Source organism: Giraffa tippelskirchi, chromosome 4, assembly GCF_054371585.1.
Source record: "Giraffa tippelskirchi isolate mGirTip1 chromosome 4, T2T-mGirTip1v1.2.pri, whole genome shotgun sequence".
NCBI lineage: Eukaryota > Metazoa > Chordata > Mammalia > Artiodactyla > Giraffidae > Giraffa > Giraffa tippelskirchi.
In genome coordinates, this window is record NC_137278.1 from 12592931 (window position 1) to 12620201 (window position 27271).

The 27271-nt window shown below is 38.3% G+C and overlaps 2 protein-coding genes across 16 annotated transcripts in view; both read right to left on the reverse strand.

The window, feature by feature from the left end:
• RABGAP1 (RAB GTPase activating protein 1) overlaps positions 1–27271 on the reverse strand; it is a 156035-nt gene that overhangs the window by 58836 nt on the left and 69928 nt on the right. For all 15 annotated transcript variants that reach the window (XM_081588666.1, XM_081588667.1, XM_081588662.1 and 12 more), the window contains one exon: positions 26420–26570. In XM_081588666.1, the coding sequence (XP_081444792.1) occupies positions 26420–26570 (151 nt within the window). The remainder of the gene's footprint in view (positions 1–26419; positions 26571–27271) is intronic.
• On the reverse strand, positions 7664–8713 carry GPR21 (G protein-coupled receptor 21). Its single transcript, XM_081588737.1, has one exon. It carries the CDS (start codon positions 8711–8713, stop codon positions 7664–7666), a length of 1050 nt encoding a protein of 349 aa, XP_081444863.1.

Consider the following 27271-nt stretch of genomic DNA (forward strand, 5'->3'; position numbering starts at 1 on the left):
TAGCAAGACTGAACACTGACATCTTAGGAATCAGTAAACTAAGTGGACCGGAATGGGTAAATTTAATTCACATGACCATTATATCCACTCCTGTGGGCAGGAATCCCTTAGAAGAAATGGAGTAGCCCTCATAGTCAACAATAGATTCTGAAACACAGTACTTGGGTGCAATCTCAAAAACGACAGAATGATCTCAGTTCGTTTCCAAGGCAAACCATTCAACATCACAGTAACCCAAGTCAATGCCCCAACCACTGATGATGAAGAAGCTGAAGCTGACTGGTTCTATGAAGACGTACAACACCTTCTAGAATTAACACCAAAATAAGATGTCCTTTTCATTATAGGGAATTGGAATGCAAATATAGGAAGTCAAGAGATAGCTCATAATAACAAGAAAGTTTGGCCTTGGATTACAAAATGGAGCCGGGCAAAGGCTAACAGTTTTGTCAAAAAAACATGCTGGTCACAGCAAACACCTTTTTCCAACATCCAAGAGACAACTCTACACATGGACATCACTAGATGGTCAATACTGAGATCAGATTGATTATGTTCTTTGTAGATGAAGAAGCTCTATACAGTCAGCAAAAACAAGATTGGGAGCTGACTGAGCTCCTTACTGCAATTCAGGCTTAAAGTGAAGAAAGAAGGGAAAACCACTGGACCATTCAGTTATGACCTAAATCAAATCCCTTATGATTATACTGTGGAGGTGATGAATAGACTCAAGGGGTTAGATCTGGCAGATAAGAGTGCCTGAAGAATTACGGACAGAGGTTCGTAACACTATACAGGAGGCAGTGACCAAAATTATTCCGAAGAAAAAAGAAATACAAGAAGGCAAAGTGGTTGTCTGAGGAGGCTTTACAAATAGCTGAGGAAAGAAGAGAAGTGAAAGGCAAGGAAGAAACGGAAAGATTTATCCAACTGAATGTAGAATTCCAGAGAACAGCAAGAAGAAATAAGAAGGCCTTCTTAAATGAACAATGCGAATAAAGGAAAACAACAGAATGGGAAAGACTAAGAGATCCCTTCAAGAAAATTGAAGATGTCATGCAAGGATGGGCACAATAAAGGACAGAAATTGTTAAGTATCTACCAGAAGCAGAAGAGATTAAGAAGAGGTAGCAAGAATACACAGAAGAACTGCACAATAAAGGTCTTAATTACTTCGATAACCACAATGGTATGCTCATTCACCTAGAGCCAGACATGCTGGAGTATGAAGTCAAGTGGGCCTTAGGAAGCACTACTCCGAACAAAGCTAGAAGAGGTGATGGAATTTCAGCTGAGCTATTTCAAATTCTAAAAGATGATGCTGTGAAAGTGCTGCACTCAATATGTCAGCAAACTGGAAGACTCAACAGTGGCCACAGGACTTGAAAAGGTCAGCTTTCATTTCAATCTCAAAAAAGAGCAATATCAAAGAAGCTTCAAACTACCACACAATTGCGTTCATTTTGCATACTACCAAGGTTATGCTCAAAATCCCTCCAGTGAGGCTTCAGCAGCACGTGAACGAAGAACTTTCAGATGTACAAGCTGGGTTTAGAAAAGACAGAGGAACCAGAGATCAAAATGCCAACAATTGTTGGATCATGGAGAAGGCAAGGGAATTCCAGAAAAACATCTACTTCTGCTTCACTGACTACATGGAACCCTTTGACGGTATGGAACACAACAAACTGTAGAAAATTCTTAAAAAGGTAGGAGTAACAGACCACCTTACCCGTCTCCTGAGAAACCTGTATGCGAATCAAGAAGCAACAGTTCAAACCGGATATGGAACAATGGACTGCTTCGAAATTGGGAAAGGAGAACGACAAAGCTGTATACTGTCACCTTGCTTATTTGACATCTATGCAGAGTACATCATGTGAAGTGCCAGGCTAATGAATCACAAGCTGGGATCAGAATTGTTGGGAGAAAAATCAACAACCTCAGATATGCAGATGATACCACTTTAATGGCAGAAAGTGAAGAGGAACTAAAGAGCCTCTTGATGAGGGTGAAAGAAGAGAGTGAAAAAGTTGGCTTGAAACTCAACATTAAAAAAACTAAGATTATGGCATCCAGTCCCATTACTTCGTGGCAAATAGAAGAAGAAAAATTGGAAGCAGTGACAGATCTTCTTTACTTGGGCTCCAAAATCACTGCGGACAGTGACTGCAGTCATGAAATTAACAGATGCTTGCTACTTGGAAGAAAAGCTGTGATAAACCTAGACAGCGTATTAAAAAGTAGAGACATCACTTTGTCGACAAAGGTCCATCTAGTCAAAGCTATGATTTTTCCAATAATCATGTACAGACGTGAGAGTTGGACCATAAAAATGGCTAAGCTCCAAAGAACTGATGCTGGTGCTGGAGAACTGTGGTGCTGGAGAAGACTCTTCAGAGTCCTTTGGACTGCAAAGAGATCAAACCAGTCAATCCTAAAGGAAATCAACCCTGAATATTAATTGGAAGGACTGATGCTGATGCTAAAGCTTCAATACTTTTTGGCCACCTGATGCAAAGAGCCGACTCTTTGGAAAGGACCCCGATGCTAGGAAAGATTACAGGCAAAAGGAGAAGGAGGTGGTAGAGGATGAGATGCTTAGATAGCATCACTGATTCAATGGACATGAAGTTGGGTAAACTCTGGGAGATAGTGGAGGACAGAGGAGCCTTTTGTGCTGCAGTCCATGGGGTCACAAAGAGTTGGACATGACTTAATGATTGAACAACAACAACAGTAGCAGTACCATAAGCACTTCAGTCTGAATACATGACCAGCAGTGTGTTAAGAAAAGAAAGGAAGGAAAGATGAAAAAGTGGTAAAGACTAAGAGGAAAAAAAAGCAAAACCAAAGAATCAGAACAATTTCTTTCACCAAGCTGTCCTATTCTATTGTGCTTCTTTCATTGTCGCTGACCTTATGTTGATCTAAAGCCAAAATCTTGTACATACTGTGAGAAACTGGCAGGCTGACAGCACTAACTTAAATTCCCGAGTGGCTCAGTGGTAAAGAATCTGCCTGCCAATGCAGGAGACGTGGGTATAATCCCTGGGTCAGAAAGATCCTCTGGAGAAGGAAATGGCAACCCACTCCAGTATTCTTGCTTGGGAAATCCCATGGACACAGGAGCCTGGTGGTGGGCTACAGTCTATGGGGTCCCAAGAGAGTCAGACACAACTTAGCAACTAAATAACAATAACAAAAGGTCCGTTGGCCAAGGCTACTGAATTTCCAGGAGTAAAGTTCCCTAGCATATAAATCACACACATTCCCACACTAATTCTTGGTACAAAGAGAGATGTTTACTATTTAGAGTCTAGAATTGCCTTGACCATATGAAAAACTGCTAATGGGCTTCCCAATACCCTTTGACCATCACTGCTCTATAATGCCAAGAAGTTATAATAGTGACTAGAAGTGATCATTAGAAAGGGTCAATCATTAGTTCTGTAAAACGTAACAAAAATTCCACACTAAGTCAGGTCCCATGTTAGATTTGGGGGATAAAGGTATGAAGAGACACTAAACCTAGCTTTCGAAACTTTAGAAACAAGTAAAGGGAGTAAACAGAATAGTTTTATGTTGAATTTAAAGCTTCTGTCATTTTAGAAAGGTGAGAATTTATCATGCTTCTCTACTTAAATGTGGGATTGGCTTTCAAAGATTTTATGTGGGGTAACACCACACCAATATGTAAAACATCCTTAGATACAAAACTATGGCAGATAAATAATAGTATTCATTTTTATTTGCAAAGCACTTTACATAATACAAAGTTCTTTTACATCCATTATCTAATTCAGTCCTCAAAGTAACCCTGTGAAGGATGAAAGGATTATTATAAACAGAAGAAACTAAGGGCTTAGAGAAGCCACTAGCCCTTACAAAATGTGTCAATTAGTAACAGAATCACAGATTTTCTGTTCAGAGTTCATTTTACATATCATGATTCCCTTATTACCTAAATTTTGAAGAAAAGCCAAATGACTCATTTATAGCCATAGGAAATGTCTAGAACATTCCTTGGGTCTGCAAAATATATTAATAATATGAATATTTAATATAAAACTTTAACCTGAAATGGAAAAAGTACGCAAAAACCAACACAAATGACTTATGAAGCCTTTAAAATTTTTTCATAATTCCATGATTCACCCCATCCTTAAACTTCCCCAAATCTCCTCATACAGCAATAAATTCTGGTTTGTCAATAATTTATTTCACAAGTCTTTTATGATACAAAAACACAAAGTCAGTAAAATTCCTACAACATCATCAAAAGTCGATGTTTTAATCAAACCTGAAAAGCTGAGGAAACTCCCAGAAATCACTATACCACCTGGGAACTCATAACCCTGTTGCTTCATTTTCAAGTTCAAAGAGTAAATGCATTTAACAGTACAAAAAATTCAAGTTTTCCCAATCCTTAAAATACTGAGACCATTATTCAAGTAAAAAGGAAAAGTCATTTAAAAGGCTCAAAGAAGTATTTATCCAGCAATAAACCTTAAAGAAAATTCTTTTCAAAATGGGATTTAGGGTAAAAACTAACAGGTCCATGAAAAATGCAAATAGCCATTCTGCTGTAAGACAATTTTTTCATTAAAGTGGAATAATTGTCCTTTTGTAATTGCTTTTCCACTCTAAGAGCAAAAAACACACCTTCAGTGAAATCATTGTATTAAAAACACAATTAATTACAGATACAATTAGTATAGTCTTATTTTTAAATTTCCTATGAAATAATTTCAACACAATCACAAAAAGCTTACTCTTCCTCCGATATCAGTCATATACCATATAAAGTTAAATAGGCTGTCTTGGCAAAGCCTAGGGTGACTGACTCTAATACTTTTTCTCATTCTCAACCAGTTAAGACTGGTATTTAAACAAAACGTCATTAAATGTTGCAATAAATAGGCCAGGATGAAAAGGTTACTTATAAATACATACAAACTCTGCAAATGTTATCACACAGAAACTGCCCCAGCCACAGAAAACTGTATGATTGTATCCAGACACATCTCTTCTCCCCAGCATGCACATACCACAAGAAAACAAAAATTTAAAAGCAGTATAGATAAGGAATATGAGAACAGAATTGATACCTGGAAGAAACCTTAGCGTTTACAAGGTCCAACGATCACAAGATAAACTGGAAGGACATCTGATATTAAGCAAGCCTCACGGTGGGCGTGGGAGGGTGGGGGAGGTGCTTTGTTTTGCTTTAAAATGACCATATCTACTTAATTTCTACTTTAGTTTTAGGCTGAGACATTTGATAGAGGTTCTAATCTGGTGTGGGGGGGGAACCTCTGACAACATCTAAATTTGGTATTAGGGCAAAAATATAAAAATGTATTAACAAAAGCTCTTATTAAAAGAACTGCTGCCTTTCCAGTCATTAAAAAATATCAGTGTGATTAGCCATTTTCAGAAAATTAAACAGATTTCCTCATCTCCATAAAATTTCCACAAAATCTTTTCCAAAAACCTGTTTTCTCTAAGACAGAATCCTACTGCAAGAAAAAATTAAAAGGGCTCAGTCCTCCCAAAAGTAAAAACTGATGCTAACTAATTAGTAGATTTAACATCAGTTTTCTATAAAAATTAATCTTCATGATTACCATACTGGCAGCACTAAAACCTGACAAGCCAATTTGAACAGTTTACATTCTTTAATATATACATGAAAAAGGGAAATTTTTTAAAAAATCTGTGCCACTTAAATAAAGGGAAATTATATACAGCTATTTTTCAGAATCTAACAGAAAAGGTTTTCTACTTCAAATGGCAACTTAACAAAGCCACTGTTAACATAACTCGCAATTTCAATATGAGTTCTAAATTTTGAAATAACTTAGAACCAAATTTTCAAGCTTTTGGGAAGAACTCAGAATCTGAAGTTTAAATGATTATGCTAATACTTGTTCTCTTAAAAATAAAAACCCTTAAGTAGAATGATTTTGAGGTTAAAATCAAATCTCTAAAATCTAACATCGTAAGAATGCTATCCTTTATTTCAAATAGGGTAAGAGGTTTTCTAACATAATGATGGAAAACCAAAGCATATCTGCCTGTTTTATAAATATCCATGTCCTTCCCTGGACTCAAAAATCCACTTTAACCCATTTCCCTTCATTTTCTTCTATCTTCCATCTCACTGAACACCATTGTCACATTCCTATTACAACATCTAGCCAAAGGCAGAGATCATGTAAGTTCCCTGAAGACTTCCAAAACATTAAAACCAGCAGAAAGCATAGGAAATACTTTATGCCTGGAGCTGCTGGGACATCCTTCTTTCCTTTTAGAAAAATAAACCTCTTGCTCTAAACATAACCACTTTGAGAAACAAAACAGCACTATACATACAAATACACAGTACTCTCAATTACTAATTCTATAGATTTTGCTAGCATTTTGACTGGGAAAAAAAAAAAAGCCTATTTGAGCAAATGAACTGTAACTCAATGATGTTTCTTTTTTTTTTCTCAGAAAGAGAATAGCAATGGAGACTTAATCAGAACTTCTCTCATTCCTTAACACTAAATACGGATTTCTTAACACTAACTGAAAGAATGCTTTTAAAAAGAATTAGTCGCTACTTTATTAGATGATTCCATTTAACTACAAAGAGAACATCTCAATCAACGCCTTCTATTTTAAAAAAGAACTAGCTAAATGTATAGTGTATTTTCTGACTCAAGTTGCTTAGAACACTTTTCTTCCTGATATTCTAATATTTCAAAAGGTCTCTAGATAAAAAGAGCAGAGAAACTAAAGATACATTTTAATGTATTTTCACCATTATAAAAGTGGCAGCCATCAGCCTATCATTTAATTATTTTTCAGGTTATTAAAATGTATTTGGCTATAAAAGAGAAATCTAACTCAATTCAAATATTCTTAATACACACATACACAAAGGCATGGGCAAAAATACTAGAACACAATCCCTTTCATCTCTTTAGGTCTCAGTGAAGGATGGCACAAAATATATCTTAGTTTTTTATATAAATTATATAATTTGACTGCACTTTTGCTTCATGATTCAACGCACAAATTTAAAATTAAGTTTTCACATTATTCACTGCACTGAGAATTTTCTCAAGAGAATAAGACAAAACATTTGGTTTTCTGAAGGACAGTGTGGAAACCTGCAGCATAGTTATACTTTGACACACATGAAGAATTCATCACTGAATTACTGTACAGTTAATTCATCACTGTATTTTAATATTTCCTGTTAAAAATCAATTGTACATGAAGCCTAAACAGCTGGAAAGAACCCAGAAAAGCAACAAGAAAACAAAGACTTTTAAAAATGCTGACGCTTTTCACAACCAGGTTCAGTCATGCCAGCTGGAGAGGTGTTAGATATGGCTTTATTCATTTTGAAGTCTAAAAAATACAGTCACTTCCATGACATTATGAACAGCAATTTATCCTCATGGTCCTGATTCTTCTCATTCAAAAGCATTTAAAAAAATCATTTCTGCAAACTTAACAAGGTATTTTGGATGGATCACTTAGCTATTGCTTAGAATCAAATTATTAAATTATTTTGTCCCATATTTCCCGGAGAACTAGAAATACAAAAAGATAAAAAGGAAACACACACACACAAAACATACAGTGACTCAATATTTGAACCACTTCAGACATGAAATCCATTAAGAGGGCCTTTGCTCCGAACTGTGTAAGGGTCCTTAGCTACCATCTGACTTGCACAAGAAGTGCACATGGCCCCTGATAGGCGCTTTAGTCCTCTTTGGAAGACACTGTTGGAAAGACTATAAATGACACAGTTGCAGAAACTATTACTAATAGCAAGCCAGGTGGTCAAGAAGGATGCGAAGCGGTTGCTGTGGCCAGTAGAGCTCTCCAATAAGAAGTAGATGATGTATGGCAACCAGAGGATGTAAAATACACTAGTAATTCGGAATAGGACCATGGCATAACGCTTATCAGAACAAGCCTGCACCTCCCCAGTCTCCCCACTCTGGCTGCTGAAGCGGGCTTGCCTTTCGTTGATTTCCTTTGTGTGCTGTTGGCAGATGCGGAAGATGTTGAAATAGGTGAAGCACACAATGAGGGCTGCTGGGGCATACAACATTATCACGATGAACAGGGTGAAGTAGGGGTCGGTGTGCCAGGACTCCGCACACCACTGAAACACATCTCCATGATATCCAGGTTTGCCCCAGTGGAAAAAGGAAGGCAGGAAGACCAGGGTGGAATATAGCCAAATCAGGAAAATACACAGACGTAGTCTCCAGGGCGTAACCAGGGTATTATAGGTTAAAGGTTTAGTGATAGCAATATATCTATCAATGCTGATACAGGCCAGAGAGGCCATGGAGACACTCTTCAGAACTGATACTACAAAACCAAATACCTGGCAAGTCAAGGACTCCTCTACTGGAAGCGGGTAGTGGAGGAGTGATAAAGAAGGGACCAGGCAGCTTACCCCAACCAAGAGGTCAGCATATGCCATAGTCTGGATAAAGTAACTTGTAGTATGGTGGTTCAACAAAGGTGCACAGTGAAATACAAAAATCACAATGATGTTGCCAGAAATAATCAACACAGTTAGAAAGACAATAATCAATACTTCCAAAAGGCAAAAATTGACAGTTTCCAAGTAGCCAAATGCCAAGAGGCAGAAAGAGTGGCTGCTCTGATTACCATCCAAGGTAGAGTTCATCTTGAGCTCAGGAGTGATCTTTCACTTCATGCTGCCGCTTGGCTGCTGCCAACAGTTCAAAGGAGCAGCTGCTGTCATTGCGGTCAGCTCTGTGTGTCTGCAATAATGCCCGAGGAGCCTTAGTCCCCAAGCTCGCGATGCTGCTGCTCTGGTGCATTGCCTGCAGTGTAATTCCCCTTTAAATCCTTCTTGGAATAGGGAGAACCAGCAGCAGTTGTCTGGCCAGTCCCAGATGCGGCCATAGTACCAGGTTTACCATACACATAGCACCAGGGGAGTAAGGCAAACTCTGGGTACAAGGTCTTCAGCCAGTGAGGGTGGGGGGCAGGGGCAGAAGAGAAGGGAGGAAGGCTAGGACTTCAGCAGGAGTTGTAATGAGTCTCCTCTGAACAGCTGACAGAAGAAAAGGAGAGAGCGTTTTATATTTTGTATCCAATGCCCTAATCAAGAACCTGGCTAGCTCAGACTGGTATCCCACCTCCCACTCCATCCCACCCCACCCAGGTCAACTATTCACGCCTACCCTCAGCAGCACCCCCACATAAATGGTTCTTACTTTACAGAGGAGGCGCAGCAACAGCAGGTTTTCATGACCAACATAAAGCAAAATCAATTGCCAGTCAGATCAATCTAACCCCATTTCCTTTCTTTTGAGCTTTTCAGGGGAGAAAAAGAATCTACTTATACTATTTAATTACCACTAATAAAATTAGCCAAGATAACTTAATTTTTTAAAATTGATTCCAATGTAATATTTTGCCTCTTAGAAAACATTTCAACAGCATTGATCTATCTAGCTCAATTTCCGAGTATTACCTGTAATTCTGCATGCTGCAATCCAAACAAAAGCCACAGAACATCCTTAGCAGAAAGCCTTGCAAAGCAGGAATGTGCCTCAGCCTCGTTTACTGCAGAACTGAGACACAGAGGGAGGGGATAAAGGAGGAGGAGAAATAGGGAGAAGAGGGGGCTTGGGAAAAGGAAGAGGCGGGGGAGGGGAAAGAAGAAAACGCCCGGGTGCTCTTACGCTCTGGCATCTTTAGCAGCTCATTAGAATTCACTGCCAGAGAAGTGCTCCCCGATTTCCAGACTGCACAGTGGGGGGATAACTTAATATGCCTGCAGTGCAGCGTCTGAAAGCTGTTTCCTCGTCGGTCTGGAACCCCCGCTCTTTGTAGATGAGCAGAATTGAGACTGCCAGTACGAAGAGGAGGTAGTAACCAGGACTGAGTGCAAGCCGGGAATTAGACTGAAACACACTGCCAGAGGGGTAATGGTGAGAGGAAATTCCTATTTTCTTGTAGCATTTCCCACAGAACAAAGAGTAATGTTAAAGAATGAAAGTATGTTAACAGTGCATGACAACTGAAGAATCAAAATCCAGCACCAGAAGTTCTAGCTAGAAGGCTACATATTTAGCATTAATTTCCTCTCATGATTCACTAAATACGATCAGTTTTAAGAAACATGACCAAAATAACAAGCAAATTTAAAAATTAGGTCTTCAAGAGAAAAAACAAAGAAAATCCCATCCATTCCAAATACTGCAGAAATAGCACACACGAAGAATTACCCTGTTCCTATATTCAACACTATCCTCTGGTTGAGATGTCATAACTTGCTTCTAGTTTGCTGTGAAGTGGTACATATACAAACAAAAGATGGGCAAGTAAATGCACCCATAATTGCAGGAAGTTTTATAGTACAAACTAGCTTTGTATCTTAGAACACACAATCTTGTCTGTGCCTGCTAACACAAATTGGGATTGTATTGCGGCATTTCAGATGACGTCAAATGAGCACAATTTTCAGCTAACTGGGAGTGTCAAATTATGACAATTTTTAGTTAATTGTGTATTTTTATTATCTTTTCCTCCAGGTATCTTTGGTCTCTCAATTCATTCTTCTAAGTAAAGTTTCACATAACTCAGTAGAGTAAAATAAACAAATGCTGACATCTGAAAACATTTCAGGAGGTTTGTACACAGGGATGGAGATGTATATTGAGATCCAACTTTCATTTTTTTGTTGGCTTAACACACATGTTTTCTCATCACAGGCAATGGTTACTCATCATCAGAATTTTAAGATTTGAGGCACTGTGCTTATTACATGAAGGCAAGGAACTCAAAAAGCCTAGTAAGCACAAGTTTGACAGCTATAATTGACAGGTCTTAGTGGAAAAGAGGACAAAGTGTGTCAAAAAGACCCATGGCACTGACCTCCTATCTGGTTCAAATACTTGCTTCCTTGCTCTATTACCACTTAGCTTCTCTTAGCTTCAGTTTCATCACCTTCAAAATGAAGATCATACTTTCTATTTCATGAGATTGTTGAGAAATAAAGCAGATGGTGTACACAAAAGGCTTACCAAAATCTAAGAGATAGGAGGTATATAACTTTACTTTCTTCTCACACAACTCTAACAGCCCTCCTAAATAGTCTGTTTTCCCACTAGTAACGTTGTGCTGCTTGAGTCTGGGCTCTTCTGAATCCTAAAGTGCCCTTTCTCACTGTGATTGCCTAGTTCTAAGGGTGGTAACAACAGTCATTTGGATACATTGCTGCCCTGCATTCTTCAAATACACTGAGACTGTACATAAGTAGGCAAGAAGGAATGATGATATGGCATTAAAAAATTATTCCCATTACACAAGTAATTTCTCTGCCTATGTCTCCAGATCTGATTTTGCTCCTGAGTTCTTTCCATCCACAATTTGCCTGCTGGTCACACATCTTCTACTTGGATGTCTTATAGAGACTTCAACCATAGCAGATCCAACAATTAAATACATTTTTCCTACCAAATAAACCTCTTTTTTTTCTTTCTGAGATTTCCCCAGGCACTCAGGTATGAACTCGGGAATCATTTTGACCACTCTCTCCCTTAATATACCATTCTTACTCACCATATCTTGGGAATCTATTTCTATAATGGCTCTCAAATTCATTTCCCCTTTTAGTTTTTAATATTTTGGGCTATCATTAAATATTTTCTGTACTTTCTTCTTGTTCATTTTTCTAATCTACTCATTTCTGCCTGGTTAAATATCCATCAGCACATGCTTTATTAGGGTTATTATGAACTCCATTATGCAAGAAGAGTCAATGGTTCCCAACGCCTTTCTAGTCTGATTTCCACTAGTTCAAATCCCCCAAATACCTTGCCCTCCAGCCAAAGCAGATTACTCAGTACTCTCTACATTTGACATAGACTTTATTTCTGATCTCCCTGTTTTGAGTGCTTAATAAATATTGACTTAGAATAATTTCTGAGAGTTACATTTCAGTAAATGGAAAAACCATTTGCCAAAGCTAAGAGTCCACATTTTTCTACTACTTGTAAATTTGGGCTTGTAACTTATTCTCTTATTCCATCTCAGGTTTCTCATGTATGAAACTAATAAATAGTTATGCTAATAAAATAATAATAAAATAAAAATAATAAATAATAAAATAAATAAAAGTAATATATAATAATAAATAATAAAATAATAATAGTTATGCTAATAAAAACAGCTGTTACATTAACTGACAGCTTTAAAGAATTAAACATGCTATAAAAATGCAATGAAACCAACAAGCTGTTACAATACCACTAGTAAAATAGTAGTGCTTTCAATTTTGTTTTCTGTTTTAATAAAACCACTCTAGGAGCAGCTATAATCAAAATATCTGTGTGTATGTGAGCATATGGGTTCAGTCACTCAGTTGTGTCCTGACTCTGTGACCCCATGAATTGTAGCCCACCACGCTCCTCTGTCCATGGAATTCTCCAGGCAAGAATACTGGAGCTGGTTGCCATTTCCTACTCCAGGGATCTTCCCGTCCCAGGGATCAAACCTGCATCATTTTCGTCTCCCGCATTGGCAGATGGATTCTTTACTACTGCCACCAGGGAAGCCCTCAAAATATTCATACTAGAAACTAAATAAAAATAATCAGTTAAGAGTTACATGTTTTATTTTGGATTAAAAGAAACCACTTTCTTTAGAGGAGAGAAATTACTAATGATGAGGGGGAGCGATAACTATGTCCTCACAAAAATCCATCCTTACATTTCCCTTTCAAAATAATGTAGTTGCAAGATGTATTTAATAAAAGAGTATTTCTGTATATATGACTGAAAGAAAATACATTAAAAAATCAATTCTACTTTTCAGTGGATAATGGGATTACAAATGGTTTTTCTTTCTTTATGGTTTTATGTTTTGCAAATTTGCTAATTTTTATGTGCTGTTTTTATATTCAGGTAAAAAAGACAGCCAAAATAATATATAACACGTCCCTTTTGGTAAAACTAACCAAAAAACTTGGCTGTATGATGTCCTCCCAGAGCCACACTGAATAGATGATGCAAGGTTAAATCACCTATTTCACAGGGCTCAGCTCCATTTGGCCTTACGTCATCACTGCAACATGCCTTCAGATAGTCCTTGGTACTCAATTTATTCATAATGGACTCTGATGGCCTCAGGTAAAAATTCTTACAGAAAGACAATGTAACTTGATTAACCATGTAAAATTGTTAATATTTAATCATTTTGTTAAAAATATCAATAACCTCTGATATACAGACGACAGCACCCTTATGGCAGAAAGTGAAGAACTGAAGAGTCTCTTGATGAAAGTGAAAGAAGAGTGAAAAAGTTGGCTTAAAGATCAACATTCAGAAAATAAAGATCTCAATGTATGGCAAAACAAATACAATATTGTAGAGTTAAAAAATAAATAAACTAATTTAAAATAAAACAAACAAACAAAACAAAAAAAAAAGAAAATAGAGATCATGGCATCCAGTCCCATTACTTCATGGAAAATAGATGGAGAAACAGTGGAAACAGTGGCAGACTTTAATTTTGGGGGGCACCAAATTCACTGCGACCAACCTAGACAGCATATGAAAAACCAGAGACGTGACTTTGCCAACAAAGGTCCGTCTAGTCAAGGCTATGGTTTTTCCGGTGGTCGCGTATGGATGTGACAGTTGGACTATAAAGAAAGCTGAGCGCAGAAGAATTGATGCTTTTGAATTGTGGTGTTGGAGAAGACTCTTGAGAGTCCCTTGGACTGCAAGAAATCCCACCAGTTCATCCTAAAGGAAATCAGTCCTGGGTGTTCATCAGAAGGACTGATGTTGAAGCTGAAACTCCAATACTTTGGCCACCTCATGCGAAGAGCTGACTTATTTGAAAAGACCCTGATGCTGGGAAAGATTGACGGCAGAAGGCGAAGGGGACGACAGAGGATGAGATGGTTGGATGGCATGACCAACTCAATGGACATGGGTTTGGGTGGACTCTGGGAGTTGGTGATGGACAGGGAGGCCTGGCGTGCTGCGGTTCATGGGGTCGCAAAGAGTCGGACACGACTGAGTGACTGAACTGAACACTAAAAAATTAAAATAACAGAATCACAAAACTAGAAATGAAAAATGGCAGAAATAGAAAGGAAACATGAAACGAAAATGAGAAAAGAATGTCTGAATTACATTTATTCTTCTCTCAACCTCCTCAGGAGTTTATTTACTATAGATGGAGAAGGATCAATCTCAGAGCTTCAAATTCGTACGATTCACTTCTGGGAATTATCTATCACCTCTTATTTAGTAAAAATGAGCTTTCAATGTTGATTTACTTAATTAACATATTATCTTAGTGCAGCTGATGTAGGTGTATTTCTATCAACGTCATTCCAAACCCCATTTAAGGCACTTTGACACATCTTTCATTCCTCTCTCCCGCATCTCGCGTGTTTGTTCATTCATCAAGTGCCAAAGATCCTACCTTGGAAATTTCTCTCAAAAAGTATCTCTTTCTCTATTTCTTCTGCCACTAAACAAACCAAGTGATGATTATCTCTTGCCTTGAATTACTAACAGGTTTTGCTGCAATTAATCTTACTCTATTCTAACTCAACAATAATACAAATAATAACAGTAACTGAGCAGTAATTTATACTTACCAGTCAGTTCAGTTGCTCAGTCGTGTCTGACTCTTTGCAACCCAATGGACTGCAGCACGCCAGGCTTCCCTGTCAATTACCAACTCCCAGAGCCTGCTCAAACTCATGTCCATTGAGTCGGTAGTGCCATCCAACCATCTCATCCTCTGTTGTTCCCTTTTCCTCTCGCCTTCAATCTTTCCCAGCAACAGGGTCTTTCCTAATGAGTTGGTTCTTCGCATCAGGTAACCTAAGTATTGGAGTTTCAGGTTCAGCATCAGTCCTTCCAATGAATATTCAGGACTGATTTCCTGAAGGATGGACTGGTTGGATCTGCTCGCAGTCCAGGGACTCTCAAGTCTTCTCCAACACAACAGTTCAAAAGTACCAATTCTTCGGCGCTCAGCTTTCTTTATAGTCCAACTCTCACATCCATACATGACTACTGGAAAAACCACAGCTTTGACTAGATGGACCTTTGTTGGTAAAGTAATATTTCTGCTTCTTAATATGTTGTCTAGTTTGGTCAAAGCTTTTCTTCCAAGGAGCAAGCGTCTTTTAATTTCATGGCTGCAGTCACCATCTGCAGTGATTTTGGAGCCCCAAAAATAAAGTCTCTCACCGTTTCCATTGTTTCCCCATCTATTCACCATGAAGTGATGGGACCGGATGCCATGATCTTAGTTTTCTGAATGTTGAGTTTCAAGCCAACTTTTTCACTCTCCTCTTTCACTATTATCAAAAGGCTCTTTAGTTCTTCTTTGCTTTCTGCCATAAGGGTGGTGTCACCTGTCTATCTGAGGTTATTGATATTTCTCCTGGCAATCTTGATTCCTGATTGTGCTTCATCCAGCCCAGCGTTTCTCATGATGTACTCTGCATATAAGTTAAATAAGCAGGGTGACAATATACAGCCTTGACGTACTCCCTTCCCCATTTGGAACCAGTCTGTTGTTCCATGTCCAGTTCTAACCGTTGCTTCTTGACCTGCATACAGATCTCTCAGGAGGTAGGTCAGGTGGTCTGGTATTCCCATCTCTTTCAGAATTTTCCACAGTTTGCTGTGATTCACACAAAGGCTTTGGCATAGTCAATAAAGCAGAAGTAGATGTTTTTCTGAAACTCTCTTGCTTTTTCTATGATCCAACGGATGTTGGCAATTTGATCTCTGATTCCTCTGCCTTTTCTAAATCCATCTTGAACATAGGGAAGTTCACGCTTCATGTACTGTTGAAGCTTGGCTTGGAGAATTTTGAGCATTACTTTGCTAGCGTGTGAGATGAGTGCAATCGTGTGGTAGTTTGAACAGTCTCTGGCATTGCCTTTCTTTGGGACTGGAATGCAAACTGACCTTTTGAAGTGCTGTGGTCATTGCTGAATTTTCCAGATTTGCTGGCATACTGAGTGCACCACTTTCACAGCATCATCTTTTAGCATTTGAAACAGCTCAACTGGAATTCCATCACCTCCACTAGCTTTGTTCGTAGAGATGCTACCTAAGGCCCACTTGACTTTGCATTCCAGGATGTCTAGCTCTAGGTGAGTGATCACACCATCATGATTATCTGGGTCATGAAGATCTTTTTTGTATAGTTCTTCTGTGTATTCTTACCTCCTCTTAGTATTTTCTGTTTCTGTTATGTCCATACCATTTCTGTCCTTTATCGTGCTCATCTTTGCAAGAAATGTTCCTTTTTTATCTCTGATTTTCTTGAAGAGATCTCTAGTCTTTACCATTCTATTGTTTTCCTCTATTTCTTTGCATTGACCAAAGGAGAGCTGGCCGGCTGTGTACCAGCCCCTCCCTGTCCAGAGGCAGACTTGTGACAGCCAGAGTGGGAAGGCAAGGGGCTGCTACAATCTCAGCCCGAGACTCCACCAAACTGTGAGCAGGCTCCCAGCTGCTAACCATGTCTTCCTGAGATCCTGGATGTTTGACATCTGCCAGAAGGGTCGCATCCTGAGATCAGCTCTCCAGAGGAGACATACAGCACACCTGAGATGGTGCTCTCACGGTGCACCAGGGAAACGGGGCAGCTGGGATCAAGGAGGTGATTAAGATGCATGGCCCACCTGCGACAGTGCACTTGCCAAGCACCTGGCTGCCTGAGCCGTGCAGACCTAGGAAGGGCACAAAACGCATGCCCAATCTAGAGACTGAGTCAGAACTGTGTCTGAGTGTCTCCTGCAGAGGTACGGGTCAGCAGTGGCCTGCCACAGGGGCAGGGGCTCTGGGTGCAGCAGACCTGGGTATGGGATAAGCCCTCTTGGAGGAGGTCGCCATTAACCCCACCATAGAACCAACAGAACTTACACAGGACTGGGGAAACAGACTCTTGGGAGGGCATAAAAAACACCTTGTGCGCACCAGGACTCAGGAGAAAGGAGCAGTGACCCCACAAGAAACTGACCCAGACATGCCCATGAGTGTCCAGGAGTCTCCGGCAGAGGCATGGGTCGGTGGTGGCCTGCTACAGGGTCGGGGGCACTGAGCGCAGCAGTGCCTGCATGGGAACTTTTGAAGGAGGTCGCCATTATTTTCATTACCTCCACCATAGTTTGGCCTCAGGTCAAGCACTGGAAAATCCCATGGACGGAGGAGCCTGGTAGGCTACAGTCCATGGGGTCACTAAGAGTCGGACACGACTGAGCTACTTCACTTTTACTTTTCCCTTTCATGCACTGGAGAAGGAAATGGCAACCCACTCCAGTATTCTTGCCTGGAGAATCCCAGGGACGGGGGAGCCTGATGGGCTGCCGTCTATGGGGTCGCACAGAGTCGGACACGACTGAAGCGACTTAGCAGCAGCAGCGGCAAGCAACTGAGAGGGAACACAGCCCCACCCATCAACAGAAAATTGTGGATTACAGATTTACTGAACGTGGCCCGCCCATCAGAACAAGACCCAGTTTCCCCCTCAGTCAGTCTCTCCCATCAGGAAGCTTCCATAAACCTCTTATCCTTATCCATCAGAGGGCAGAGAGAATGAAAACCACAATCACAGAAAACTAACCAAACTGATCACATGGACCACAGCCTTGTCTAGCTCAATGAAACTATGAGCCATGCTGTGTAGGGCTACCTAAGACAGATGGGTCATGGTGGAGAGTTCTGACAAAACGTGGTCCACTGGAGAAGGGAATGGCAGACCACTTCAGTATTCTTGTCTTGAGAACCCCATGAGCAGTATGAAAAGGCAAAAAGGTATGACACTGAAAGATGCACCCCCCAAGTCGGTAGGTGCCCAATATGCTACTGGAGAACAGTGGAGAAGTAACTCCAGAAAGAATGAAGAGACAGAGCCAAAGCAAAAACAACACCCAGTTGTGGATGTGACGGGTGATGGAAGTAAAGTCCGATGCTGTAAAGAGCAATACTGCATAGGAACCTGGAACGTTAGGTCCATGAATCAAGGCAAATTGGAAGTGGTCAAACAGGAGATGGCAAGGGTAAACATCGACATTTTAGGAATCAGCGAACTAAAATGGACTGGAATGGGTGAATTTAACTCAGATAACCATTATATATACTACTGTGGGCAAGAATCCCTTAGAAGAAATGGAGTAGCCATCATAGTCAACAAAAGAGTCCGAAATGCAGTACTTGGATGCAATCTCAAAAACGAACAGAATGATCTCTGTTCGTTTGCAAGGCAAACCATTCAATATCATAGTAAGCTATGCCCCGACCAGTAATGCTGAAGAAGTTGAAGTTGAACGGTTCTATAAAGACCTACAGGACCTTCTAGAACTAACACCCAAAAAAGATGTCCTCTTCGTTATAGGGGACTGGAATGCAAAAGTAGGAAGTCAAGAGCTACCTGGAGTAACAGGCAAATTTGGTCTTTGAGTACAAAACGAAGCAGGTCAAAGGCTAACAGTTTTGCCAAGAGAATGCACTGGTCATAGCAAACACCCTCTCCCAACAACACAAGAGAGGACTCTACACATGGACCTCACCTAATGGTCAATACCAAAATCAGATTGATTGATTATACTTATCAGGGGCTGTGAATTGTATTAAGTGTTTTCACGTACTAAGTACATAAAACTAACAACTCAACAAATAAGATACTATTATTATACCATTTTACACACAGGAAACAAAAGTTTAATGCTAAACTGCCCAATGTCAATGGCCTATATATAGAACCAGGATTTGAATCAAGACAATCTACCTTTAGATGGACACACTAAATCACTCTGCATACTGCATTCCAAACCTGAATATATGATTTGCCTCTTAAAATGCTTAAATGACTTCCTATTGCCTGAGGTATTAAATATACCTTATTTAAGCTAAGATCTGGCTCCTACCCACCTACTTTCACACACTATGAAATTGCCAAGCTCTTTCTCATCCTTGAGAACATGCTTTTAACTTTTAACACCACACATGACATGCAGTCCCCCTATCCTACCCCAACAATCACGCTTCCTCAATAATTTATGAACAAGAGACCTTTTTGAACTCTTAGATGAAAAGTTCTTGTCACTTGCTGCACAACAATATGTACTTTCTTATCTATAACCCTCATGCAATTTTATTGCAATTGGTTAGTTAATTGTCTACTTTAGATTGTAGATTCCCCCAAACCAGAGAATAGGTACATTTTATTCACGGACATATCCCTAAGACCTTAACACTCAGGCTGGCACACAACAGGCTTTCAAAGGTATTTCTGACTGACTGAATAAGAAATACCTACAATACAACAAGCAATTCTGTTTCTGGGTGGGAAGACCTTTCAAGTAAAATTCTAGTATGACAACAACTTAATTCACTGGTAATTATTAGGTTGATGCATACCAAACCTAATTATATTTTTAGTCTCATAATATAAAAAGATCCTGAAAACTGCCTGGACAGATACAACTCAAGAGGGTACATGAACTTACCAAGATGGGATATGGAGACTTAAAAATTATTTTCACACAGAACAATTTAAAGGAACAGTTTCTTAGACCATTAGAATGCTGTAACAAAAATACCACAGACTGATTTGCCTGCAAACAACAAATTTATTTCTCATCATTATGGAGACTGGAAAGTCCAGTCCAACCTTAGTCGTGGCAGGGTTGTGGCAGATTTGGTGTCTGGTGAGAACCCACAGATATCTTACACTGTGTCCTCACAGGGCAGAAGGGGCAAGGGAGTTTCTAGGGTCTTTTTTATAAGGATACTAATCTCATTCATGAGGGCTCCACCTCTTTCATCTATTTCCTCTCAAAGGTCCCACCTCCAAACACCATCACATTGTTGGGGGTGGAGGGTGTTAGGGATTTCAATATATGAACTTTGGGGAGACACGAACATTCAAATCTACAGCAGACCTACTACTGCAACTGCTATATGGGAACAGATAATAAAGTTCTAAAACTCCACTGACAATCTATTTTCTTACAAAATCAGATAGAAAGGGTATTTAATTGTGAAACAGTAGACTCACGGGGTATTTTGGGAGAAGGTCTCAAACATGCTATTTCATTTTTCCAGAATGTTAAAGCTTAAAAGAAGCTTAACCATTTACTTTAGCAACTTCATTTCACAGAAAAAGGAAATTAATAGTCACAAGTGCAAAACTTCATTTGAGTTCATATAAGCCAGTGGCAGAGCTGATAGTAGTACTCAGGCTTCCAAACTTCATGGCCAGTGCTTTATTTGCTAACTTGTACCCTTTTTGTTTAGTATCAACAGGAGGTTCTCATCATTAAACCTTATTGAATCCTGAACTATTATCAAAACCACTAGAAAGATTTTTAATTAAAACAATCTGCAAAATAATGAAATTATAAGTAGATATTCAAATTAAAATTTTCCAGACTGGTAAAATGTCCAAAGGCTTCCTTTGGACAATCAGAAATGTAAATATTGATTATCTGGGCTTACTAATAGTTTAGGTTCTGGATAAAGGCCTGAAATTCAAGGCAAAACACTATTACCACTGATGTTTGCCACTAAAATAACTAGAGAAAACAATGCAAACAGGCTTCAGAGAAGACAAAGCTGACTGATGGAAGGAAAGAGAAACATCAGAATAGATTGCTATTTCATTATTCTTGTATTAAAATAATCCTTTAAGGCAGTCTTTTGATGTAAATTTCTGGTACTAAGCAAAACAAAATAGTCATTGATATAAAAGGTGAAAAATAACCAAAAGAAAGAAGAACCAGAGGATATTCTGGAAGTTGGAAACCAGAAAGTGCCTTATTTTTCTTTCATTCTCAACTCCAATTTATTTTTCAGAACCAAGGAGCTGTAAATCTTACAGCCGGGAGTAAGAGAGGCCATAGGAGTCTCTGTGGATTATTTACTAGTTTCCTCCCCCTGTGTTTGATAAGTTCTAACTAGAGACTACGGTTGAGAAACCCTCTGTCAAGACCAGTAGGGAAAAAAAAAAAAAAAAAGACCAATAGGAAAAGAAAACAAAGAATCCAGGAGTATTTGGTCTACAAAAATTTATTCCATGAAGCCAAAGGTAGTTCAATATCAAGAATTCTATTATATGTTGATAATGTATCTACTTCATCAACAAATTAAAGAAAATCATATTTAAGTGCTGAAAAATTCCTTCATAAAATTTCAGTGTGTGTTTTAGTCCCTTAGTCTTGTTCGACTTTTTGAGACCCCAGGGACTGCAGCCTTCCAGGCTCCTGTGTCCACGAGATTCTCCAGGCAAGAATACTGGAGTGGGTAGCCATTTCCTTCTCCAGGGGATCTTCTCGACCCTGGGATGGAACCTGGGTCGCCTGCATTGCAGGCAGATCCTTTACCATCTGAGCCACCAGGGAAGCCTGGTAGATATTTCAGTAGACATTCCTAATTTAAAAAAGCAAACTCTAGATAGAATAAAATCACTTAAATCAAATAAAAAGTATTTACAAAAAAAAAAAAGCAACCCAACTGAATAGCATGCTTTCCAGAAGTCAGAAAAACTAAGATCATTTTAATTAAAATCAGGAACTCAATAGTGATGCTACTTATTACCATCATCATTAAACACTCTCTTAATGCTTCTATCAAATATAAAAACAGGAAAATTTAGTAACCTGCATAAACAGTGAAAAAAAGCAGTGAAACTGTTTTTGCTATTATTATATACCTGAAAATCTCAAAGGATGCTAGTATAAACAGGAGGACTAATCAAAATATCAAGAAGCACATGGACAGAGAATTTAAAAAAAGGTCTATTTTCTATTGCAGCAATTAGCTATTTAGAAATGGAAATCAGAAGAAAAATATTTCATTTGGTATATCAAGAACACTCTAAGATAATTGTTAGGAATAAATTTAACTAAAGAGGAATAAAACATATGAAAGCAACTATGAAGTCTTAACAAACACAAGATCTGGGCAAATGGAAAGACATACTATATTCCCAGATGTAAAAATATTATAACAATGTAACTTGTAACCTAAATTAATATGCAAATTAAATGTAATTCAAACTAAAATCCTTATATAACCTTATATGATGATGGTGAGACCAGAGAAAATGACTTTAAAGTTTATATGGAAAATTACATATGCAAAAATAGGTAAGAAAAATATGTATTGGGAAACAATGAAGAAAACGACTTGCCTTACCAGATAATAGAACATAACTCAAAGTCTCTTTAACCAAAACCAAAACAGTACTGGTATAGGAACACACAAACATCAAATTGAACAAGCTAGAAATCAATCCCAGCATATATGAGAATTTAAGATATAACAAAGATGGTAGTTCTACTCAGTAGGAAAATAGAAGTACCACAACTGGTTAGCCATCTGGGAGAAAAGTAAAATTGGACCGCTATCATATGCCATGTACAAAAATAAATTCCAGATGGATCAAAGATGTACAAATGTAACACATACAATAAAAATCTCACAAGGAAATGCTGGAAAGTACATTTACAAAATCTCGAGGTAGGATAAACCTCAACCAAGATGCAATTTCCTACATAAAAATTGAAAATGCTTTGTATGGCATAAAACTATAAAGTCAATATAAATCTAAAATTCTAGAAAAGTATAATGAAGTTACAAAGAATATAGATAATCATATAAAGTACTTACAAATTGACATCTTACAATTAATAGAAAAATATACAAAGAATACAAAGAGATAATTCATGGAAGAGCAAATTGCTCAAATTTACTTGTAGTCAGGGAACTGCAAACTAAAGACATAATGGCATCATTTACATCCACTGACAGCAAAAATTATAGTGATATCAAATACTGTCTGGGATATGGGTTAATAGCCACTTTCCTACATTGCTGGTGGAACTGTGAACTGCCAAAGCCTTTCAGAGACGCAAGCTGGATATAAGTAAATTAAATACAAAAATTAAATAGCAAGTTTAAAAAACATATTACCCTCTGATCCAGTAACCACACTACTGAGACTATTCCATAAAAGTCAAAGATTTGGAACATGTGTAAGGTCGTTTAGTAAACATCATTTAGAGACTGAAAACTGGAAACAAGATAAATGCCTACCAATAGGAGAATGTGGAGAAGGAAATGGCAATCCACTCCTGTATTCTTGCCTAGAGAATGCGTGGACAGAGGAGCCTGGTGGGCTGCTCTCCATAGGGTCGCACAGAGTCAGACACGACTGAAAAGTCTTAGCATGCATGCATGCATTGGAGAAGGAAATGGCAACCCACTCCAGTATTCTTGCCTGGAGAATCCCAGGGACGGAGGAGCCTGGTGGGCTGCCATCAATGGGGTCACACAGAGTCGGACACAACTGAAGCAACTTAGCAGCAGCAGCAGCAATAGGAGAATGACTGAATAAAAAATTGCACTGATTTAGTCCGTCTGGGTTTCTACAACAAAATACCACAGAATGGATGGCTTATGAACAGCAGAATTTTATTGCTCACCATTCTGGAGGCTAGAAGTCTAAGATCAGGGTGCCACACAGTTGGGCTCAGGTGAAGGCTCCCTTTTGGGTGGCACACTGCCAACTTCTAGTTGTGTCCTCACATGGTGGAAGGTGAGGAGGGAGCTTTCCCTTGACTCTTTTATAAGGGTGCTAACCCTAGCATGAGGATTCTGCCCTCATGATCGACTCACCTCCCGAAGGCCCTACTTTTTCACTATCACCTTGGTATAATGGTTAAGTTCCAACATGAATTTTAAAGGACACCTTCAGATCACAGCATCTGTTATATGCAAGAATGTTCACAGCAACTTTATAAAAGCTAAAACAAGAAATAAAACATCTGTAATACCAGAATATATTTTTTAAAGTTTGATTTATTCATACAATGGAATATTTGCAGCAACTAAAAAAATGAAAACGAATAAAAAACAAACTACTGGGACTTCCCTGGTGGTCCAGTGGTTAAGAATCTGCCTGCCAATGCAGAGGACACAGGTTTGATTACTGGTCCGGGAAGATCCCACGTGTCTCGGACCAATTAAGCCGGTGGGCCACAACTACTGAGCCTGTGCTCTATAGCCCATGCTCCACAACGAGAAGCCACTCCAATGACAAGCCCAAGCACCGCAACCAGAAGAGTAGCCCTACTCACCATAACTAGAGAAAGCCTGCATGCAGCCACGAAGACCCAGGGCAGCCAAAAGTGAATTTTTTAAGAATCTTAAAAAAAAACAAACCAAACTACCGATACACTCCCAAAATGGATGAGCAGAAAAAGTCAGATACAAACAAGTACATGCTACACGACTGTAACATTGTTTTTAAATGAAATTCAAGAACAATCAAAACTAATCTAAGGACAGAGAAGTCAGAACACAGTATTGGTTCTTCAGGGGTGGAGTAGGGGTGGTTACAACTAGAGAGGGACAAAAATAACTTTTTGGAGTGATGGACATATTCTTCCTTTTGGTAGTGATCAGAGCAGTGTATTAATATGTAAAATGTCATCCAGCTATAAATTTGTGTATTTTAGCCTATGTAAATCACAGCTTGCTGTAGAAATAAATTTAAATATATGTAGTTTTACGACTCAAAAAATCAGAGCAAATTTTAAAATGTCAATTACAGTGATAACTATTTCTAGGAAGACAGAAAAACCTAGTTTTATAGGTATAGCCAATATATCTTATATCTAAGCTATGTAACACTATAAAATAAAACAAAACAGCATCAACCAATATTATGATGGTTAAATAACTTGTATATTCTGATTACATGTCAGTAATTTACTATACATCATTTAGAAAGCTTTTTAGGTTCTAACCATCCACATGACAGTAAGTTTAATGTGAAATACAAAGTGCATGACACCAGCATATATAAAACATTAATCAAATGTATCAGATATTGTTAACAGCTGATCTTTTAATACATCATTTAACTACCAGGTTCTTATTTGAGAAACAGGTATCACCATTTTCATGGAACCACAAAAATAGAATATTCCATGTGTTTAAATTATCTGTATGAGCAGCCATACCAAAAATACTTAAGAAATAATTTTTCGCCAAACATTTCAAAGGACTTCAAAATGTTAAATTACCTAACAGGACTTGCAAATAAAAGAAAAAACTGAACTAGCTGTACCTTTGCTTAGTTACACACATTGCATACCCTGTTCTTCCATATTTCCAATGATACTACGAGCACAACATTGCCATTCTTTCATGCCTGGTAAGGTCTTTTCTGAAACCCATTTTAAAGATTATATTCCTGATAAACTCTTCCTATCCCCCCATGAGGAATTAATCACTCCTTTTGATGGTTTCTACTGTGCTTTTCCATATTACCACATGACTTATGTTAACTGCTTTTGTTTGACTTCATAGCTCCAACACTGAGATTGTAATAGGCACTCAATACAGTGGGTTAAACAGTTACATCGATACAATAAAGGGAATCAGAACATTAGTTCTTGAGGAAAAATATTTTGAGCAAATAAAAATCATTTTTCTGGTGAGGAAAGATCTGACTTCATGTTCGAATTCTGTCCTTACCTACAAGGTTTTTTTTAAAAAAAATAAAAACAAAAACCAAAAACAGTTGTTTTATAGCAGTATTATTCACTTCTCATAAGGTTTTAATATATTTTTAAAAGAAGTCCTACTACTTTGTCACATTGAAAAATTCTCATATTTTATTAAGAGTTCTCAGCAGTTCATTCATAACTCAGGTTTGAAATCTGTATACCATCAAAGAAACTGCTTCCTAAAGATGAAGATTTCAAGAATTTTAGAAAACAAAAGCAAAGCTTAAAACCACTAACATGGGTGCAAAAGGCACAAACCACTGCCTGACCTGGCAGAAAATTAAATTTTTGCATGCTTGTACAAAGAATAGCTGCATTGCTTCACTTGCAAAACCTTGAGGAATTCATCAACTGGAGAAGGGGATACCATAAAAATTGAGAATTCAATTTAGAGGAATGAACTGAAAGGGAATATGGTTTAAGATGATAGAACCATGTTCTTCCAATTGTAAAAAAAAAAAAATAGGACGAGGCCTTTACTTACAAAGAGCACATTTCTGGAAGTATGAAAAGGATTAAAATAAAGGAAAGTTTTTACACACAGCACAGCACAACTGACCTATACACAAAGGGCAGAGGCCATCTTTTGCCTCTGAGGTGAAAAGGAAGGAAGAAAACCTATGCCTTCTCCTTCGTGCCAACACTGGAAATAGTTCTGAGCCAGAGTCTGACAGTTCTGTTCTTATGTAAGTTAAAGGAATTACATAAAATTCTTGGTAAGTGAAGAGAAACAATACTCTTTTAATAACAGAATTCTGAAAGAACTAGTGCTGAAGCAGAATTGCCACCCCTTACCTTGGTGATGAGGATCCGGTATTTTTCTACCAGGTGGTCATTGTTGTGACAGCCCGCTAGGAGCTGCCAGACTTCCCCTCGAAGAGCTTCCGGAACACCGCTTCTCACTAAGGACGACAACTGCTTTGGCCTCACGCTCAAGTTGAGATGCCTAAAAAGAAAGCCATAAGCTGTAAGTGCATAAAAGACAGAGTTTTAAAAAGCACGTTACTTTTAGGAAAGCTAAACTAAACGATATATACTTAATAAAAAGCATTAATAAAGAATTTAAAAAGCCACTGAACTAGACGTAGCCAATGTAACTGTAAAAGATTGGGTGGAGAAAAAATTCTGAAGTCAGACTGCTTCTTATGTATCTCTAAATTATTGGTCTAATTAAAAAAATATAAAATAAAAATCAGAACTGCAAAATGTAGCTTTATGGTTGTAGTTTGTGCAAGAAAAACAAAGCAAAATTCTCATTAGTGGACACATAGCTAAAGATAAGAGCTTGGTTCTGCATCAAAATTGATAAGTAAACTGTATATTTTTATGTTCAGAGTAAACATTTGTTCTAAGTAAGAATAAATATAAAAATAAATGCTTTCAGCAGTTTTTATGGTGCTTTGCTTTAAGTAAATTTTTTGAATAACTATGATGGATAAAGTTTCTACTGTACTATTATATTATCAAAACAAGTTACTAAAGTGTTGGAGCTTCATTTATTTCATCTGCAAAATGGGGGGAATAAGACATCTTTTTGGTGGGGGGCTGCATCATGCAGCATACAGGATCTTATTTCTCAGATGATGATGAAAGTCACTCAGTCGTGTCCGACTCTTTGTGACCTCATGGACTGCAGCCTGCTGGACT

Coding starts and splice junctions, on each gene's coding strand:
- GPR21 (XM_081588737.1), bottom strand. CDS start 8,713: ATGAACTCTACCTTGGATGGTAATCAGAGCAGCCACTCTTTCTGCCTC.